The 22,016-nt window shown below is 32.9% G+C and overlaps 2 protein-coding genes across 5 annotated transcripts in view; one reads left to right on the forward strand and one right to left on the reverse strand.

The window, feature by feature from the left end:
* Nucleotides 1–6,451, forward strand: part of LOC106690113 (muscarinic acetylcholine receptor M5) — a 16,156-nt gene extending 9,705 nt beyond the window's left edge. For both annotated transcript variants that reach the window (XM_014435418.2, XM_014435416.2), the window contains exons 3-4: nucleotides 2,784–2,909; nucleotides 3,011–6,451. In XM_014435418.2, coding sequence (XP_014290904.1) covers nucleotides 2,784–2,909; nucleotides 3,011–3,175 — 291 coding nt within the window. In that variant the 3' untranslated portion in view covers nucleotides 3,176–6,451. The remainder of the gene's footprint in view (nucleotides 1–2,783; nucleotides 2,910–3,010) is intronic.
* A 168-nt stretch (nucleotides 6,452–6,619) lies between these two features.
* Nucleotides 6,620–22,016, reverse strand: part of LOC106690114 (glycerol-3-phosphate phosphatase) — a 31,764-nt gene continuing 16,367 nt past the window's right edge. For 2 of the 3 annotated variants that reach the window (XM_067045496.1, XM_067045497.1), the window contains exons 4-7: nucleotides 19,123–19,260; nucleotides 14,831–15,050; nucleotides 8,434–8,575; nucleotides 6,620–7,970 (exon numbers count right to left, since the gene is read on the reverse strand). In XM_067045496.1, the coding sequence (XP_066901597.1) occupies nucleotides 7,796–7,970; nucleotides 8,434–8,575; nucleotides 14,831–15,050; nucleotides 19,123–19,260 (675 nt within the window). In that variant the 3' untranslated portion in view covers nucleotides 6,620–7,795. The remainder of the gene's footprint in view (nucleotides 7,971–8,433; nucleotides 8,576–14,830; nucleotides 15,051–19,122; nucleotides 19,261–22,016) is intronic. The other variant, XM_067045499.1, reaches the window with a different exon arrangement.

Genomic DNA, 22,016 nt, shown 5'->3' on the forward strand with positions numbered 1-22,016 from the left:
ATATTCTTATGTAATTTTAATGCAAGATCATTTTAAATTTATACTATGCTGAATTACTTCATGTTCTAAAAACAATAATTCCTCTACAGTGAAAACACACTTAGAGAGGTTAATAATGAGGTTGAAGGCAACTAAAGGTTTCATCCAAGTGCCACTTGTGCTCCTCCTAGTCTGTGAGTTACGATGAAGACGTTCTCAAGGCCACCATTGACAAAGTCAAGTTCTTGCAGAACCATATTCATTAAAATCTTAAAGGATTAACAACACTTTTAAGTCCAAAGCACATCCATAAAACTCTTTATGTCTAATTTTCTGAAGATTGACTTCTCATTTAGATTTACACTGGAGAAGCAATATTTGGTACTGCAAACCTTTCTGGTACCGTCATCGCATTCAGCTTTCCATTAGCCAGGACCATTCTAAGGATCTTATCGCCACAAGAGCATTAGTAAGGCCAATCCTTCTTTAGGATAAAGGGTGGCTCACATACTGGCTACTAGAAAGGCAAATGATATCTTCTTGTATTATCAGCTCAAACATGCATGCTGCCACCACATCTTTCCGGATGCAGCCGTCGTGCCTTCACTATAACTAGAGTTCCGAGATTCTGTGAAGGACGACAGAACATAAAAGCTCTATAACAAAAGTTTTCACGTCAGTAATGTCGGAATGCTTCTCAATATTTCTGATTAGCTTTTTTCTTCTGTTACCGAATATATTGTGAGCTCGCTGGTGGCAGAAAATCAGGTCTGCACCAACTACCAGTGCTTCTACGGCACGACTGTTTAAGCTACTTTTTATTCCATGTAGTGCAAAAGCCGTTTTGGTCTGTAACAAAAAATTCTCTTTGTTTCCTACAAAATACCAAAAACTATATTAACCGTTGAATAATATCCGCGATTTGCTAAATTAATGCGGAGGCTTTATCCCTTTTTGCGTGAGGAGATTGAATACTTTTTTTGACTTAAACTTATTAAAACATGTATATAAATTGCGCCATAAATACAGGGTATTCACAATCCGCTGGTACTACGCCAGGCTCACCACTTAAACGTGTTACGTAAACGCCACATTAATAACTTAAAATCATTTGACGGCTATCGTCTGATTCAGTTTAGATTACAATGGCGGATGTTCCCATTAACCTCAACATAATCTAAGCTCCAAAGGCGTGGCCAACTTCACTCTTTTTGGCTTCGCTTTTCCTTTGAAGGAAAAAAAAAAGGTTGTCCATCGATTGGCGATAGAGCACTGCTCCCATTTGATTGTTCCAATAGCTTTGATCAATAAACATGTAAAAGAAAAATGTCCCATCATGCATAAAATATTACTGTATGCGACCACTCATTTTTTTTTTTTTTTTTTTTGAGAGGAGGGAGAGATATGTCATTTGTTCATACTTTTTGTCATTCGTTCACAAGGTTCAGCAATTTATAAACAATAATAAAGTGAAGAAATTACAACTTTCTCGATTAATTTCCATGACATTTCCAGCTATCCAAACCTATCGGAAATTAACGATTTTTTTCAGTATTCTTAAGAAAAATATAAAATAAAAAATGTTCATAAATGAAACAACCATGTTTAACTATTTAAACCAAAAGAACTAGCTAGATGTTTGATTTGCAATTGTTGAATGAATTACTGAAGATGCAGCTTCAGTTCTTTATGAAACAATTAGAAATAAAAAGAAAGAGGATGTAAGAAAAGACTCAGGTTTTTCTCATTCTTCATGGATTACTTTAGTACTTTTCTACAACCTATAAAGATACTTGAAAGAATGGTGCCATTTCTGAAGTTAACCCTAAAAATTATTTTACACACAGTATGAAGACCTTCTGAAATGTCTCATTAACTATCCTTTACACCAAGTTAAGTCCCCCACCCTCCAATAAAGCATCTTTGGAGACATTTAAAGAAATTACTGAATATTATGGATGTTAATGCATCATACACAAAAGTAATTTGTGATGTTGAGTGACTATTCATGACGGTTAATGGCTAGAATGCACTGTATAATTGGTATTTCAATTTAAAATATTTTTTTTTTTTTTTTTGTAATATTTTCAGAAACTGGCAATTTCCTTCATACCGGCATATGCTTTTGGGAACCTCAGGGCCCTCAGCACCCACTTTGGGAACCGCTGGTGTAATATATATATATATATATATTCAATTGATTGTGAATCTAAACAGAAAGATTTGTTGAATCATTAATTTAGTATCATAGGGTTACGTTTGGTGGATTGTATGATTAAATAATACTTAATTATATTTCATTTAATTAATGAATAACAAAATTAAATCCTTATATTTTTTTATTCATTAACTTTAAATAAAGATAAGATAAGAGACTGGAGAGTGTGGTTAGTGAAGAGCACAATAAGTAAAAATTGTCTATCTCTTCTCCTCATATATACTACCGATGGTCTACTATCAACTCATCATTAAATTTAGATGGATATTGTATAGTTGATTTCAGATGGCTTAATGTATACTTGTATTTTATTTACATATTGATTAACAAGTTATAAGGATGATGATTTTGAGTTCAATAGTTTATAGTGTAAAGGGTAAAAAAAAATTTATTTTTTAATTTACCAACAAAAAATTAAACAAAGAGTTCCTAAAAGCTTTCTTTTATTTTTCAAAGTATATAATTAAGAAGACTGTTCAGATAAAATTGACAGAAAACTACTGAAATGAAAATTAATATCTTACGTATATTTTTTTATAAGATGCTCGTTTGAAATATTTATTAGTTTTAGACTGAATTATTTCAGATGCCAGACTTTCTTGATTTCATTGTAACATGGATGGCACTTAGCAACAGCTTTTGGAATCCTTTCTTGTATTGGCTACTTAACAATAACTTCAGAAGAATCAGCAAAGAATTGTTTTTAACAAAGGTATTTATTAATTCCTAACTTTTAAAGAAAAATCCTATTATTCTCATATCAATAATAATGTTTTATTCTCCTTTTCATTGCTCACACATTACCTTGGAAAGGTATTATGTCGAGGAAAGAAAAGCCCTACTCAGTGCTGTACAGTTCCAACTCCTCTTAGCCGAGACTTGGAAGAGAAATATTGGGGAGAAATCTTAGAACGAGCTGTTTCAACTTCAAGTCTTGGAAAATGCCCGCCTCCTCCACCTCCTCCACGAGCAAAATGAGCCAGGACCACCGTCGGGGTTCAGACCACACTCTGATTTGTCCCCAGGCGGTGTAATACAAATTAAGTATAATGAACACAAACTCTAAACAAAGAGTTTCATTGAAAACATTCTTAAGATCTACTATTTGTCATCTGAACTTAGAAAAACAGATACAGTTTATTATAAGGAATGAGATATCAACCATTTGTAATTATATCTCAGTTTTCTATCACAAAAAATTATGCAAACCTTTTTGCATGTTAGCACTTAGCGAAATAAGCTTAATTCTGGTAATAATATTTGCAAGTTATAACAAAATGAATCATAGTATAGTATCCAACTGTCTGATTTTGAAAAGCTCAAAAAACATATTTTTCATAATTGCCTTTTTTTTTTTAAAGAAAATATTTCTTGATCATGCTTTCCTTTGTAAATATCATTATTTATCTTGATTATTGATTTATGGGTGACACAAAATTATGATTTATTTCTAAAAATATCCAATTTATTGTCTGTTTTTCCCAATATCATTGCTGATTAAACATATTGCTACCTCGCTTTGATAGCGACACATCTGCAAAAAAATTTTTTTTAATTTTCATTTTTCATGTATTTCATAGATTGTATTGTTCACTGAGGTTACTTTGTGACAACCCTTTTATTAGCTTTGGGATTCTCTGTAGGATGAGCAAATAGAAAAAGTAGTCCCAGTCTATGGTACTTCTTTGGAATACATCCAATTCAAAATAAAATCAAAACTTTTTTTTTGGACAGATATGCTACTATTAAAGCAAAACAGCTATGCATTAACAGTTGTTGAATGCAAAATTTTTACGATGTATAAATAAGAATATTATTTTTACATTTTTTTCAAAAAATGTATTCAATAAGGATGATTTTATAAATCACCTTTTTTGTAGTCTAAAATATAGTTAATTATATATGTGTGCTAAAAATATTACTAAATTTATACTGTGAAAAAGCTTTTACTTATGTTTAAAAAATTTATTGCTATATAATGATATTCATTATCTACCCAAAACAAATTATCTGTAAAAACACATAAATTAATAGTGTATTTATAAGCCTGAAGGAGGTCATTGATCTGACTAAATTTTAATCCAGACATATAAAAGCCAGTTTAAACTTACAACTGGATCAGAGTATCATAAATCAAAATAGTTTGCTTAAAACAATGCAGAACTGGCAGAATGAAAAATAGAAAAACTTTTATATGGTTGAACTGGAAAAAAATTAATAATAAGCGATAAATTAACAAAAAATATTTTCTCTCAAAATCTAAAAATAATCTACCATATTATATGCCTAAATAATAACTAATAGTATATAGTGACAGCTTAAAATACATACCATAGTTTTTGAAAATATTTACACTGTTAAAACGGGGACTGAAACAATCTTTTACCTTTTAATATAAAATAAAAATAAAATTTTTGTTTTGATGAAATAAAAATTTTTAAAATTAGTTTTTTCAAAGTTTGTCGAAATAAATCAATGAAGAACTAGACACTTCACCAAACAATGGAATGTAACATTTTATTTCAATTTAGTTTATCTTATTGCGGAGAAGTGTATAACCAAAATAGCAAAAACTAAAAACAAAGAGTTGAAACTTGAGCAAAATTAAACTTTAAAAGTAAATAATAATTAATAATGCTAGGAAAATAAATTTTTACACAAGGCATAAATAAACAACTGTACTAAAATAAGCTGTGAATCATCTCAAATCAAATCAAAGTAAAATTGAAATTTTATATTTATATATCCTTAAAACTTTTATGATATGATCTATTAAGATTATATTCCAGTTGAATTTATAAAATAAATAAAATGTTTTAAGAAAATATTTTATTTTTATGAAAGTTGAGAATTGAATGGTATAAAATAATAACAACCTCTATCGTTAAATTGGTATACTATTATATGGTGAAAAAACATAAATATTTTTTATTCTTCCATGGAAAACATGAGCATAGTTTCTGATTCAGCAATAATAGTCCTGAAATATTAGAAAAATGTTACATGTGATACAACAGATACCATTAATAAAATGAAATAAGAATCAGACCTCATTTGGCAATTTTTTTTTTGGCCCTCGCCAAAAGTCCTTACTCTACCTAAAAATCTGAAACCAGATCCGCCACAGATAGCCACCCAATAGGACTGGGCTAGTAGTAAATCCTACTACTTGTGGGAAGCTCTGTCTAGCTAGCCTAAATAAGATGATTCTCCTTTCAGCTTAGTATAGATTGTGTTATCTTAAGCACATCTAGAATTGGAGTAGTCATCTAGGTATATCTTAACAGCCCAATCGCTGTAAGACTGCGTCCATCAGAACGGAGATCCTATGGTCTCCTTCCATTTCTAGTGCCAGAAAGTCGGAAAAGAGCTAAAATTTGTTTTAATTGTTTTGTTGTATTTTAATTAGGTGAATAAATGTTTTGGTCCCTGATTAAACGTTGATGAAATTTAATTTCTTATGAAAAAAAAGTATTAAAAATAGATCTACCCAGAGGATTTAAAATAGCAACAATGTCATTAATCAAATTCAATTGAGCCATTATTTAAAGTATTTTGATTTGTAAGAACATTTAATAAAAGTAAGTGGTACATATTTAAAGAAAATTATCTGGGTAATCATGGTTTTTAATACAAACTTGATTTTCTGATTATAAGGTAAGCTTATTTATTGGTTTCCATAATAGTAAAGCTAAGAAATATACTGTCAGAAAATACTGCTCTTGCCAACTATACTAACAAGGCAAAAAAAAAATTAAATAAGTAAAGCACATACTATTGTTACTGTAAGTTGGCAAAAAACAAACTACAGATTTTTTTATAATTTAACTAATAACTGTGAAAATAGATTTTTCTATACTGATTAAGTACAATAACTTTTATATAACTGTTTTTTTATAAGGTGAGGACATTTAACAAATTTGTAATAAAAGTGTAGTACTACTTATGTATATTGTAAACATATTTTTCAAAAGAAACAAACAGCGCTCATATTAGTTGATACTGTAAATAATTAAATATATACATACTAGCATAATGTATGTGTATTGTATATTTATCGGGTAGAACTTTCCTTTTTCAGCAGTACACTTCTAAACTTTGTGATGTATTAATTACTCAATAAACTGTAAATTTTTCCAAACATGTATTAATGCTTGTGTTACTATTTTTGTTTTTATTTATCATGTCAACTTTTTGTTTTCAAAAGCTAAACCAGGTGAAAATGTCCTAACATCAATTGGACAAAAGTTGTAATAAAATATTCACAATTTTAATAAATGTTTTATCATTCATTTTTAGGAATGTTTCAGTTATTAATGATTATCCTTAAAATAAATTTTCAACATACTATTAAGTTGTTTGTTATAATTTATAAGTGAATATTTAAAAAACATTATTCATTTTTTGGTCATACAATTATGTTTATATTTAATATATTGTCCTTAATCTATTCTTGCTATTGTTAAAAGAATGAAAGAGCATGATAAGAGTATTAAAGAATACACAAGTTTAATCAAGAGATTGAACAAATGATTATATGAACTGACAATTGACTGGATCAGAATTATTTTTCTTTTTTGTTCCCCTGTAGTACTTTTCAGTGTAGGGTAATGTCTAAGCAGAACTGTTCTTGCTATCAGTTCTTTGCGTGGTAGAGATTTTTCCTCTCCTTTTGCATAAATGGTTGATAAATTCCAGGTACGACATCCTTGATACTACTTGAGGGCTTCCACCGTCAGAGGTATAGTCCATGGTTTTCAGGAACTCCTTCATTGAGAGGACTCTTAGTTTTGTCCTGATCCTCTCATTGCTGAAGGAATACCTTCTTGTTCTCACATTAATCCTTCACAGAAACCTTATTTCTGCAGCTGTCACTCCACTTTCTCATTTTCTGTTAATATCCTACATTCGGCTCCATATAAGGCAATGGTTCTCTAGGGGGTGGCAACGAGAGCCTTGAGGTGAGCCTCAGAACATGTGTGATTTCAGGCTTAATAGTCCCCACTGATATAGAGGGGAGAGGGATTGGAAGTCAGGGGGTCCAATTAATAAAATGTAAATTTTGAGGTATTTTCATTAGAAGTATTTTTACTACAAAAACAAAATCTGGCACGATAGGTGATTGTATATTATTCTCAGATAAAACAATTGTGTGCTTAAATTAATCGTAACCCATGCCTTTTGACCATTATCAATTATAAATATGCAGAAAAAGTTAAAGAAAAAAGTAGATTCAACAAATTTTAAAGATACAAAATACCCCAAAATATGTAATATTGTGTAAAATATCCCAAAATGTGCTATTATTTACTGCCTACAATTGTGTTAAAAGATCCAATTGGATTTCATTAAGATTTATGACTTATTATTTCAAATATCTGAGTAGCTTATAAAAAAGATGATGGTAATCTTCATTCCAGTTGTAAGATAGGAATCAGGTCTATAACTTGAAAAAAAAAAATTTTTTTAAAGGGAACCAAAAGGTCACTTTTAAATTTATAGTATGTCAACATTATCCAACTAACTTATTATTAAGAAAAAAAAAAAAAAGATCAATATTGACTTCAGTTCAATTATGAAAATGAATGACTATTTCTATCAGAGGCTGATGATTTCTAGCAGGTCACTCAGTGAAGATGTATAATATGATGGAATTAAATGATTCATTCCTGAAGATTTGAATTTCTTCAAATCACTATGTTTGTGAACTCCAGTTTCAACCAGTAATGTAATCATATCTCTTTGTTTGCCAAACACAATGTCAGTGTTACATCTATAACAAAATTTATCAAATGAGAACAATAATGCAAACATTGGAATTATAAAAAAATAAATAAAGTATTAAAACACAAATCCATTTTTTTTAAAGAATAGTTTGTTCAGGTGGCAGTTAAAAAAAATCTCAAAATATCAAAAAATTATTTATAGATAATCAACATTTTGAACCATGTTGCAGATCTTCAGGAGGGCTCAAGTGTAGCTGTCAGAGGACTGCTGTTTTATCACACTTAAAAATATTTTTGGGGCAACATTTTTTTTTGGATTTTCGGGAGTTCTGATGAGACTTTCGTTGTAATTTTTTATTAGTTACTTAATGACAATTTTCATAATTTGTAATTTAAATATTAGAGTCTACCTATAACCTAATCTTGGAGAAATAAACTAGATATTTCATCATAAATCACTTTGTTTCCCAATGAATCTTAAGCTAAATGGGAAAAAATAAAAATTCTCACCTGTCACCTATCATAAGACAACGCTTCGGATCTAACCCACTAGGAATGAGGATATTATCAATGACAAATGGAGATGGCTTACCCATGACCTCTGCTTTTCTCTCAGAGCATGCTTCTACTGCTGTAACTAATGTGCCAGTACCTTAAAATAATTTAATTGTTTTAATATTCCTCGTCACTTTGAAAGGTATTATATTATTATTTGTTCATATCATTAAAAAAAAGTAGCAATCACATAAAAATGGCTGAAGAAAATATGAAGAATTCATAATTTATTTTGATAAATATTGATTAGATCAGCAGTCTTCAACTTTTTTTTCATGACCATAAGGAGCCCTCCTTAACAGTAAAATCAGGTTGAAATTTACTTCACAGATGGAATCTCCACCTTCCCTACATAGCCCATAGGACTTATTTTTTTCATACTCCCTAACAGGTCATACTAAAAACTTAAAATGATAAAGTTTATTCTAAAAATTTGTAATATAGATAATTATGTACCAATCCAATGAAAAGGGTGAGGAAACTATAATAATCTAAGTACTTATTAGCCTTTTTAAAAAAAAATTGTACCACATACTTTTTAACTTATAATGGCCAAAGGGCTACTATATTGAACTATTGAGGCATGATTGTGAAGTACTTTGATAAAGAGCATATTTCTATAAAACTTAGGAAATAGAACTCGCCAACAAAAATTCTAGGATCAAATAATATGTATTGTTTAAATAAAATGCAAGTTTAATAATTTCAATTACAAAAAATACTATTTTTAAGTTATATTATAAAATGAAAAGTATTAAATGAAAGTTATTAACTTAGAACAATATTGCGAAGGTTCATTATTGAAAAACATAAAACAAAACATGTGCACAAGGTCAAATATGCTGTAGTTTTTTAAAGAAATACTTTATTCATTCATGCTTCCCAAATACATCGGGTTGCTACATTACACAGCATACTGATCAATCCGTGACTGGACATATATAAATTACATATTTTTATATGATATAATGTAATAGAAAGACAACATTTTTTATTTTTACAGTTTTCTTTTACAATGAATACCAGTCTACAAACTAACTACAAGTTTTTCAATTTATTCCTTTTTTTTTTCTTTCCCTTCTATTTCACAACCCCTATTTCATTTGATCAACAAATTCCCCTATATAACAAATATAAAAATATTTAAAATAATAAAGTAATAGATAAAACAAGAAATAAGATATGCGATGCATCCATACCATCCCTCCTCTGGATAAACTCCCCCACTCATTAATTTCCATGCATGTGATGGTGTATGATTCCCAGGGTGTATTATATTCTCTGTCAACCTAGCCACGTCCTGGACATGACCCCAAGCTCCTCCATGAAGCTCCTAGTTGTGCTGGGAATCGTTCCACAGGCTCTGAACCAGAGACCTCTCACATTGAAGTCTCATTCTCCGAAGCCCTCATGGAACTTCTCCTAGAGGAAAGGGATACATTTATCGTAGATTTCCTTCTTTTCCCTATCTACCTTATTTGCCTGGTCAAGGTCGTTATTTTCATATCTCATGGTGGGATCCAGAATAATTGCCGACTTCCCCTTTTTAGGAAAAGCAACAATATCCGCATATCTTGTGGATCCATCCCTATCTACGCAGTAGAACTCGTCAAAGCAGGCAAATTCTCTTTCTTTTAGGAGCTTCATTAACTCGTATTTCACTCTATGATGTCGGCGTGTTATGAGGAGGGAGTTGTTGGGGCATTTCCCCAGCACATATGCTGGTGTTTCCGGCTCTCTGTTGCATTTGCTACAGAGGGACCCAACTTCTCTATCCGGTCCGCTGACACTTGGGACTCCACGGGGGGAGGGGAGGGGAGGGTAGTTTATATTCAATTTCAGGGCATTGGACCATTCAGAGCCTGTAAGTATTTGTTTATCGTATATAAACTTATTTGCCTCCTTGAAATGGCGTACTCCAATGCCCTGCCACCTGCAGTTAGCCCATTCCTCGAACGCATTTTCACGTAGCGACTGTCGTAGAGCTTTCACACTCCGATGCCCCTTATCAACACCCAATCTATCGGCACATTCAGCGATCTCAGCTGAACAATCGAAAGTGGACTGGAACAGAGCATTGACAGCCGCTGAGCAATGGACCAGTGTTGTAGGGGAGCCTCCCATTGGCAGCGGATCAAGCCTAGACCTCGGTACCTTCTCGGAGCATACAACATCGCCGTGGAGGTGTTCGCAGGGAGCCCTATAATGGCTTTAACACTTCTGCGAATCATTGTGTCGATGCCATCTAGGATTTCAGGACGTAGCTTTGTGAGGGGAGCAGTTTGGAGAAGTTATGTAAGACCCGGGAACACGTACTGGTTAACAGTGTTGACCTTCTGTTCGGGCTTAAGCAACCACGAGGTGACGAGTTTATCCAAATTCATATTCAACTGTGTCATCGAATCCTCGTTGAACAGTAGCTCTCCCGAGAATGTGCATCCTAAATATTTTATGGTGTCGCCTTCTTTCATTGTTAGGATGATATCTGCGTTCTCGTGGGAGAGCTTCGTCGATTTCAGCTCTCCCTTATTTATGACGATGCTCACACTCTTTCGAGGCTTCGATGCCAATCCGATTTCTTTGAACGTCCTCTGTACGCTATCAATGACTCTTTCCGCAGCAACCCTGCCGCACGCTGAAACCGCCTGGTCATCCGCGAACCCTGTGAGGACCACACAGTTTTGGTCGCTATTGAGCTTATATCCATATTTACTTACGAAGCTTTGCTCACACTGGTCGCGGTATAGATGGTCTATGGGCAGGTTGAATAGCGAAGACGACAAGGGGCCGCCTTGAGGTACTCCACGCTTTACTCTGATTTGGCTTGTTGAGTGGGCACCTACATTTATTTTGATGTTATTTGTAGTAAGGAGAGCCGAAATCACATCTCTGAGATCCGGCGACACGCACTTCGCCTTCAGTGAGCTCACAATATGATCACGACCAACATTGTCAAAGGCACCAACAACGTCGATAAATACCACCGCGCAATTACTTTTCTTATTTCTTGCATCTTTCAAAATCGCATCGATAATTCTCGCGTTGAAATGGGCTCCCGGAAGGCCCTTTATAAAACACCTTTGATTTCTGTGGAAGGTGACCTGTTTCCTAAGTTCACAATCAAGCACCAAATAATAATGATGGTATGATTTTGATGATTGTTTTTTGTTTTGTAGGGAATTTAATTTCCGTTCACATGAGCATAACAAAATTTACCTGTATTTATACATATATAAGTTACGGACTGTCAGCTGACAGTTTTCTTACTTACAAACAATACTATTTTTCTTTCATGCATATTTGGGCAATTCGCAAAAAACTTTTTATTTTCTAGATGAACACTTTGAGCAACTAAACCATCTTCAAAAATTCCTCAATTTTCATGTTGCTTCCTGGGATCATAAAAAACAGTATGCAAGTCAAAATAGAGCTCAAATCACTTATTTTTTTAAAAATGTTTTCGAAATCAAACATTCACAATCAGCCGTAGTGACCTGAAAAATCTAAATTAAAAAGACACTTTTATCATTGACCAAATTAGAACAACAGGAATGACAAAGAGATGTTAGATTTATAAATAATGTTCTCAAACCGATTCAACCCACAATGAATTAATTGGAAATATAATAAGAAAAATATGTGGTGAAAAGCTCGAGATAAAAAAATTAAAGTAACTCGAAACATTTTCTTTTTTTTTTTAACAAAATAAAAATTATTTCAACATCTAAATGTCAGGAGATAAATTTGTGGACCCTACTTATGAGCGAGTGGAAAAACTAACACTTTTATTGCTTCCCGCCAGAACTAACACTTCCATCACTTTTCACCGGAGAACACTTCCCATGCTTGTCAGAAACTTTCTTATATTCATTTAGTGATTACATTGCAAATAATTAGCATTTTTATGTATAACTCATGTGAGTTAAATAGTAATTGTAAATAAATTACTGTCATAAAAAAACGTAAATAAATTTGTCGATTTCAAAAAGGCATACGACTCAATATACAAAGACACGTTAGTCAGAATTCTAAAAAGAATTGGGACTGGACAGTAAAACAGCGGAAATTTTAAAACAACCCTTACAAACACAACATCTAAGGTAAAATTTATAGGGGAACTCTGGAAGGATTTTGATATAAGGTCAGGGGTGAGGCAAGGAGATAAACTTGCACCCCTCCTTTTTAATAGTGCGTTAGAGAAAGTGGTAAGGGAATGGAGAAAAGCAATAAACACCAACGGCATACAACTTGGAAGACAACTAAATAAGATTACTTCAGATTGTCTAGCTTTTGCAGATGAGATGGCATTACTCACTGACTCACTTGAACATGCACAAGAACAAATCTCTGTTCTACAATACGAAGCTTTCACAGTAGGATTGCAAATATCCTTTGCAAAAACACAACTCAAGACGAACATATCTGATGCACCGCAGTGCCTTAAGATAAATAACGACACAATATTGAAAACGGATTGCTTTCAATATCACGGAGAATTGGTATCCAACAAAACCAAAGAAGGAATTGCAACAGACAATAGAGTACAAAAATGGAAGGATTGTATTACATTACAAGAAATATAATTAACAAGAAATCTATGTCCCGGAACACGAAATTGAGACATTTTCAGACAGTAGTTACACCCAAAATACTCTTTGCATCGGAACTTAAACTAAACAGAATTGGGGATCTGGAAAAATTGAGAAAGTGACAGATGTTATGAAGAAACGAAGACTACAGTTTTATGGACATATTTATAGAATGAACAAGGATAGACTAACAAAGCAGTTCTTTGACCTATTAAGAAATTACAAATCAAAACCCACTTGGTTTCGTGAAGTGGAAAATGACATGAAAAACTTCGGCATAAACACAGAGATAATAACTGATAGAACATTATTTCAAAAAACTATACAAGAGACAGGTTTTCGGGAAAGGATAAAATCAACACGTGGAAGGAAATGGACTCAGGAGGAGAATAAGCGGCACTCTCAAAGGATGAAGGAATTGTGGGCTCAAAGGAAGCAGGACCAAAGTTGATTTATCGTACTCTTTAAAAAGGTTATTAGGAAAAAAAAAAGTAAATAAAAGAATATACTGATTCACAGTAATTTCTTTCAGGCCGTGTTTCCTGTCGGCTTTTGCATTCTTAGCAAAATCATTCCTCAAGAGCTACTGGTGAAACAGTATCCTCTTGGGACATTGCATATACCCAAATACAAATTCAGTATATTCTTAAATATCTTATTTCACGTTGGTTCCAGACGGTTACATCCTCTGTTTTACACCTTGGATCCTATTGCAAAGTAGTAAGCAATAGGCAAGTAATTGCAAGCTAGTACCCTGTCAGGGCTTACATTCCTCTTCGCGACTGCAGACTAGTACCTTGTATAGCGAAGTTTCAGTTCTTCAAAGACTTACGGCTAGCACCCGTAAGACTCATCCTGTCCATTCATCTCCGAACCAGTTACCTAACCTATATGACAACGCATTGTCGAGGCCTTCTGGTATAGAGTACCTCACATTGATAATTGGAGTCAGATCTAAGTGTGCCTATTGATGGGACGATGGCCCAGGCAACGTTGTCACTTTTAAATGATTTATAATTAAAGAAATTTAAACATGGAAGATTTTTTCACTATACCTTATTAGATAATTTTTTAATTCTTCCAGTCATTTGAACCTAAAATATTAAATTCATTTTTATTAATATATTCTATATCAAAAACGTTTGAAGGTAGGTTCTGTTTTAAGGTTACAAATGTAAATGAAAGAAAGAAGAAAAGTGGATTGTAAAAGTTTTAAATTTAAAAAGGAATTATATAGAAAAACTTTTATGGACAAGGCAATTAGCCTGCATTTTTAAGATTTTAAAAAAGAAAATGACATCAAAATGAAGGTATCCTTGAGAATGACTTGAGGGTCGAAACGTTGGAAGGTTTGTAAAGAATAAAGTTGAGAAAAAAAGAATCAAATTTGTTTTTAAATAAACTAAAATATTAAATTTAAAACATTTCATTTATATGAGTGAAAAATGATTATTATGAAAAATCATGAAAAAATGGCTTTTTACTTATATCATTTCAAAAAAATAATTTATTTATACAAAAATTTAGTCTAAGAACTTTGGTTTAACATCCGAATCTGCATACCAATGAATGAATGTTTATAGAAATTCTTCCTGTATTATGATTTTGAAAGAAAGCTTATTATAAAGGTTCATTTTTCAAATTGCTCAAAAATACAAGATTTATTTAACATGTATGGAAATTATATAGTCTATACCACTAAGCCTCAGAAATTGGAGCCGTATTGTACATGGATCGAAAGTACAAAATTTTAAGAGTCCTACCTGGAACTGTAAGACCACCTGCTATTGGAATCTTTTCGTCTTTGTTAGTAGCAATAAACAAACATTCAGGGTTATTCAAATAAGAGCAAGCCTTCGCAATCTTTGGGTAGCTGAGGAAAAGATCGTAGCCAATCACTACAGCTCCAATATCAGGAAGTAACTCGACATCTTTAAACACTAAGGGACCACCAGGGGAACTTTTAGGCTCATAATTATCGGGCTGAAATAGAAGTGAATGATCACTATAAATTTTAGTCATAAATAATCTACACTTATATTTAAAACCAAAGCGTCTGTTTGAGCGCACTAATCCATAGGTACCGATCGGTGACCATTATGTCAATCAATATGGAACTATAGACAATTTGGAGGAATACCTTCTTGTAAAATTACCTTATGCTTATGTTTTCCCACATAAATTTCGGATGTAGATGGTAATGCACTCGTCATGTGTATGGAATAGGGATGTATAGTCAAATTTTATGCCGGTGAAACTCGGGGTACAACTATTATGTTATAAAATAGAAGCCTATGCGTACATTTGACATAAGTTGATAATAAATAATAGAGAAACCGCTACGGTACTCTAGCCTAACTAGTGTTATTAGCATTAAAAACGTTTTCTCACAAAAAAAAGTGACTTTAGAGTGGGTTTGGAGATCAGTAGCGTATTATTTAATTTCATATTTAACCAGTGCTGCCTATTTTCGGGTAATTTTTATCTTAGCGGGTAATTGTTGGGGATCAGAGATTTCGTGTCAAATGGCTTTACGTTATATGTAGGTGTGCTAGTACAATGTAGCACTTTCAATTAGTTTTTGTTTAGTTAATCCTTAGATACATTTTCTATTACTAACAGGTTATTATTTTTCCTTAGATATTGAATTTTAGGACATAGACGTACCTGGACTATTTAAGACCCATGGCATATTTCTTTTTGGAGCCCGGGATTGATTTATTGTTTAGGCATCAGATGAATATAATTTTTGGACCTTGGGCTGATTTGTTTGTGGGGCCCGGGTTGGATTTACATTTGGGGCCCGGGGATAACCTTTTTTTGGGGCTCATGGCTGATTATTTTTAGTGCTCGGAGCTGATTATTTTTGGGGCCTAGAGCGGATTATCTTAGGGGTCCAAAATCATAACTGCTAGTGAAGTGAATATAAAAATTGAATAGAATTGATTTCAAAATTAAAACAAAAAACAAACATAAGAATGATGTTTTCTCGTCTATCGTCATTACATCTGGTAAGATTGATAAGTGGCGACGTTTGGCTCTCAAGGGGTATACATATGACAGTTAAACGTAGCAGTTAACGCGACTGTTAGTTCACTGACATTACTTGTGCAATCAACTATCACGTCAGACCCAGATCATCAATACTGTCGCGACAATAAACTGTCATGGCAGTAACTATCAAACTGTTAAATCATGGTAGTGGCTGCTACTGTTGTCGCAATAACAGAAACTGTAGGAATGATCACTGTCAAGGTGTAAACTTGTGATAGTTAATGTAACATTTGCTTCATTTTATCACTTGTACTATCAACACGCCAGAGCTAGTGCGACAGTACAATCAAGAACGTAGTAATCGTGCAGTTACAGTTATAACGATTCTCCAAGAGCTGGTTAAATAGCGGGTATTAGTCTAGTAAAACGGGTATCATCAAGGCGCTGAGCAGGTATTTTTTGGTTCGGTAAATCGACAGCACTATATCGATCCAACCAGGTATCAATGTAGTATTATGTGGACACTTTAATGCGCACAGATGATACTTAAACAATGTAGACAATAAGTAGTATGTGCCTAAATACCAACTTATATGAGAAGAAATTAGTAGATCATACCAACATAAACGGGAGGAGTAACTATTGGTTGAAATAATGGAATCTTTGGGACTTATAGTAACAATGGAAGATATAAGCCAGGTCAGGCTATTTTATTTGGATTAATCAAAGTAGCTTGCAAAACCTGAAAAATAAAAGTTTCTCTCTATTCGGATTTTCCAGATCATCTATCTTGTATTTTTTTCTATTGGGTTACCAACTGCTAATAAACCTTTGGAAATATTATGATTAAATCAGGGTGCCATTTTCGGTCTCGGCTAAATTTTCCAAGGCATTTGACCACTTTATTCAGAGATCAAAATTCGCAAGAGATTTTCATATAAGAAAAGAGCGTTACATGGGAAACTAAAATGTTTCTTTGACTTAACGGGCTTACCTATTTGGAATCTGTTGAGTTAGCACAGGTTGAATTCCTCTAACATTATTATCTCTGACCTAGATGACCTCCAAATCATATAATTCGATTGGAAACTGGTAGTTCGCCGACGTTAGTGTATCATATAATATTGCCTATCAATTTATTATGTATAACAAATTCTAGATTTTTTCAAAACATTTCGTCCATTCTTCCTACTTTTACAGCTTCCAAAATTAGGTAGAGGAAATGTTTAATTAGTTTTGTATATTTAATTGAATTCAAAATGATTTGTCCGTCAGGTCGTTCTTGTAAATATTGTACTGTTAACCATTGCATTATTTTTTGCAATTTTACAAATAATTTAAGGAAAAAATTAGTCCTTATAATTCTAACGATTGATGTAACAAACAAATTGATCTGCAAAATCTTTAGGACACCAAACACAGCATTGGATGGAAATTGAGGTAAACATGCGGATTTTTTTAATATAGAATGAAGGCTAATAAACCTAAGTAAATTACTGTCCACGTTGTCATTTTTGCTATTATTTCACATGCAGACTTGAATAACTGGTATACATTTTTTAGCCATCTGTAAACTTTTTTTTGGATCCATACTTCGTCTACTAAAATCACTAATTATTTTTATAATGAATGAGTGGTTTCATTTTTTTCTATCACCCTTTATGCCAGTTTTATAGCTCAAAACTCTATTCTTACCAGTTTACGACCTAATACTCCAACACTGATAAAACCTCCAAACAATGGCATGACTTGAGACTGGATTTTATGTTGCAATAAGCCTTAGAAGGGCAACAAGATAAAAATTTAAAATTAAATAGTCCAGGAATACCATCAATTCTGTGCAGCAACAACCAATGTCCAGATTGAAGATATAAGAAAAATAAAATTGAAAATCTAATTTTCTTAAGGAATATTTTCGGAAACGATGATGGTCGATCCGGAAATCTAATAACGCAACCGTAAAATTGGCTTTACTGCATTAGTAGGCTCAAAAATGCATTTACTAGGAGTTTGTAAAAGAATTTTTGTGCCCACCAACACAATGAAATCAATTTCATAAAATTTTACAGGTACGAAATTATATTTCTGGAGCAGTGATATGTGTTGTGGTATTAAAAAAAACAATAGATACAGGCCTCTAAGAACATTGCTTTTTTTTTTTTTTTTTTTTTTTTTAAATGTAAAAGTTATGTCGAAAGATGAATGATTGGCCATTTGTAATAATAAAAGGAAAGGTGGTATATCCGAGTACGGTCAAAGAAAAAAATTGTTACTCCGAACCACACATATTCCATGAAATGTTGATTTCTTATTAAAGAAAAGCCCTAACAGATAATTAAACGTAATGGAAAAGTAGACTCATTTCTATTTAATATTTCAAGATTAAATATTTCATCCCTCTGGTGAGAAAGACTCGAAGTCCTAGCGAGAGAGTGGATGCAATCGGTTACTAGATTTTTGCAATACGAGTCTACCTCGCTTCACTATTACTTACTAGACTATCAATCGCATACAGTCCAATTTTATCTTTCTTCTACCTCGAGTCTCTTTCACTTCGATTTCATCTCAACTCGTGTGGGAAAGGCCTTATAGATAATAACTATTTTCTAAAGAACAAAAAAAAAATTAACAAAAAATGAATAATAGCACTAAAACTCGTGTATTTTTAGCATATGGATATTCTCATGTGGCAGTCCTAAACCTTTATCCATATGTAACTTATCTAATTTTGTTAATCTGGAGATAAAAAGCAGGAATTTCGGAGTATCCTCTTAATATAATGCGCAAGAATACCTAAACATAAATTTTTAAGAGATGAAATAGACAATGAAGTTTGTTCCTTAAATATTTTAGGATAATTTATTTGTGAATCTATGGCAACACTGTCTCGACCACGTTTCATGTATAACCTTACACATTGTATATACGAGTTAGTGTCTCTGCTATTGTTCCGATCCGTGTTGTTATTGTGTTAAATAAATATAGTCATAATTCCATGACCTGTGTTATCTTTTGCCCTAAACTATAGAATCTTAGATTCAACAAATATATGACTACCTACGCCAACACCAATGGATTCAATCCCAAACGCATCCAACTCTTCTTTGATAGAGATCGCTCCAGCAAGATATACTTTCTTGTTGAATTTGATATTTTTTAAATATTTTGCTGTAAGCCAAGCTGTTGAAAGTACTTCATTCTAGAAAGAAATACATCTTTTTATTAATGACAATCTTACATAAATAAATAAAATATAAGCATACTGATTAAATGGCCCATCTTATAAATAATTGATTTATATGATACCGCAACAAAGTGTAACAGTGATGATATACCAGTAATATATCACAACAAATTTACGTGTTAACTGCCTGATTTATTTCCAAGTACATTACGAAATATATAATTACTACAATTCATTGGCATGAATTTCATTGAACATAGAAAACTGACTATCTTCATCGTATAGGGTTTCCTTCAATCCTTCTTTTATGACTTGATTATAACACCCTCCTTAACATTATATTCAATATTTTTTTAGCCTCTTCTACATTGTGAGAAGAAAGCCTTTAAAGTCCCCTCCTGGTCTTCCATCAGTTGCTGTATTTTCCTCCATTTAAGACCTATTTCCTGAACATCTTTCTTTTCTTCATCTTCCCGTTTATTTGTGGGTCCAACTTTTCCACGCTTCCCCTCTATTTTACCATTTTACCAATATCAAAACTAAAAACTAAAAAATCTTCTCATTTTCAACTATACTATTTCTTTCAAATCGGTTCAATTCCTTTCTTTAAAATTGATCAAGCTAAAAAAAAACTACGTATTATTAAAAGTTATAAACCCTTTATATATTAACTCATTTGTATTTCTTAAATTAGAATTACAGTCTGTTAAGACTTGTTTCTTAATTAATCAATAAAAGTTTATTTTTTTAAAGCCCTAAGTTACTTCATTATGTTTTATTATAATTTCATTTATTTTTTATAAACTACTGTTTTTTTCTTCAAATTTATTAAGATTTCACCTCCTCTATTCCTTCCACAGCGTAGTCCAGTATATTCAAATGTATAAGTTCTCTTATTTATATATAGCCCTGGCAGCTGACAGTTCGTAACTCCCCCCAGCGGTTTACGAACAATCCTCGTAAACTCTATTATATACAAAGGAAAAAGATATATACAAATATAATTAAAATATAATAATAATAAATGAAATAGATACAAATACAATTTATTATAATGATAGATTTATTTATTGATAGATATTACAATCTGCCACACAGTTGTGGGCAATAGGTAATAGTGATGAATGATCTCCTACATACTAAAATAATAAAATTTAAAAAAAATTAATAAAATAAAAAAAAATACAATTAAAATACTTAAAATAACAGCACGCTGTGTAAAAAAAAATTAGAGAAAATAAAAAACAATACAACTCCTCATGAATCACTGATATTTACACCCACATATTTTTATTAAGTTCCTAAAATGAAAAAATAAAAACTTTAAAATATACACCCTATCCTTCTTCAATGTGATTTCGTGCACCGTTCTTCCTGTAGCTTCCAGTACTTCCCCTTCTTTGAAAAAAATATCATCATATTGCTTCAATATTGCCTCATTCCAATTTTCCCTCTGGTTAATCAAGACTACTCGCGCTTTACCGTCATCCACGAGTTTCTGACAGGTGAACATCTTCCCTACAATTCTAATATCCCACTGACCCCCAATATTTTTTATCTTTACCTTTTCCAAAAGATAGCAGCCAATGATTATCTGATAGTCTCGGGGCATTTTTCCCATCAAATGGACTGTAACCTTCTCTCCCTTAGTCTCCCAGTTACTCAATTCCATTACTGTTCCCCCTTTAACGCTGCAGGTCCTATTGTGCTATATGTCCCTCTGCTCCACATTTGAAGCATTTCATGCGCGGGCAATGCGCCACTAGATGCCCAACCTTCCCGCAACCATGACACTTGTGGTCTTCCCACCAACCATTGTTTCTGGGTTTCGCTTGGCCCGCTCTATTTTCCTGGTTATTTGCTCTCTCCCTCCTACCATCTCTGCGCTCTCTCCCTCTCCAAAAGTTAGACATGATTCTCGGCCTTTGATATGATATCCGGGTCCACCCTGGCTCTTATACTTCTATTCGGGCTTCCACCTCCCTAGCTCTTATCTCTATAACGAGCGGTCTCTCGACATTCTCTCCTTCTTCCCCAGTTATTTTGCCAACTGAATCTTCAGTACCATGGTTAGGAATTGTATCCGACCCTGTACTTGGATTGTCTCCATCATCTCGCTGAGTTTATCTACGATTCTGTTATAGCGTGCCAGGAGTTCTGCGGCATACTGCCCACTAGACTGTCTCGGATTTTTCGTTTCTCTGATCATTATGAATATGTCCTCCTCTGGGGTCCACCGCCCTCCTTCGAATGCCTTCTTTAGTCTTTCTTTGTTGACCCTCCAACAGGATCTCTTCATACTCCTGAATCTGATTTAAGATACTTCTTTGTACTCGGCAGACCACAGCTACTTCAGTGCTTTTGCATCCTCTATTCGTCTTAATAGGTGATCGCACCTATTTAAAAAATTATTTTATTTTCTGATTTCTCCAGTGAATTTTTTGTAGGTCCGACACCGCCTTCCTCAGGTCCTGGACGGTTTCCATACGGACTTTAATCCATTATAGCGTCGTGGCATGAAATTGTGCTAAAGAGACTTCAGGTAGTTGTTGAATTTCCTCTGGAGTAGGATTCCCTGCAGGTAAAAGTTAGTTGACTGCAGCTGGAAGTTGGTTTTTTTGGTTCATATTCTCCAGGTTTAGAACTGCTGCTCTCAATATTCCGTTACTTGTCATAATTCAAAGAGAAAAAAAAATTTTTTTAAAATTTATTTGTTGATATTTACAACTGTATAAAAAAATACAACCAGTAAATTTTATTTCATAATGACA

Source organism: Halyomorpha halys, unplaced genomic scaffold (genome assembly GCF_000696795.3).
Source record: "Halyomorpha halys isolate HHAL.00 unplaced genomic scaffold, Hhal_1.1 Scaffold1581.1, whole genome shotgun sequence".
Lineage (NCBI taxonomy): Eukaryota > Metazoa > Arthropoda > Insecta > Hemiptera > Pentatomidae > Halyomorpha > Halyomorpha halys.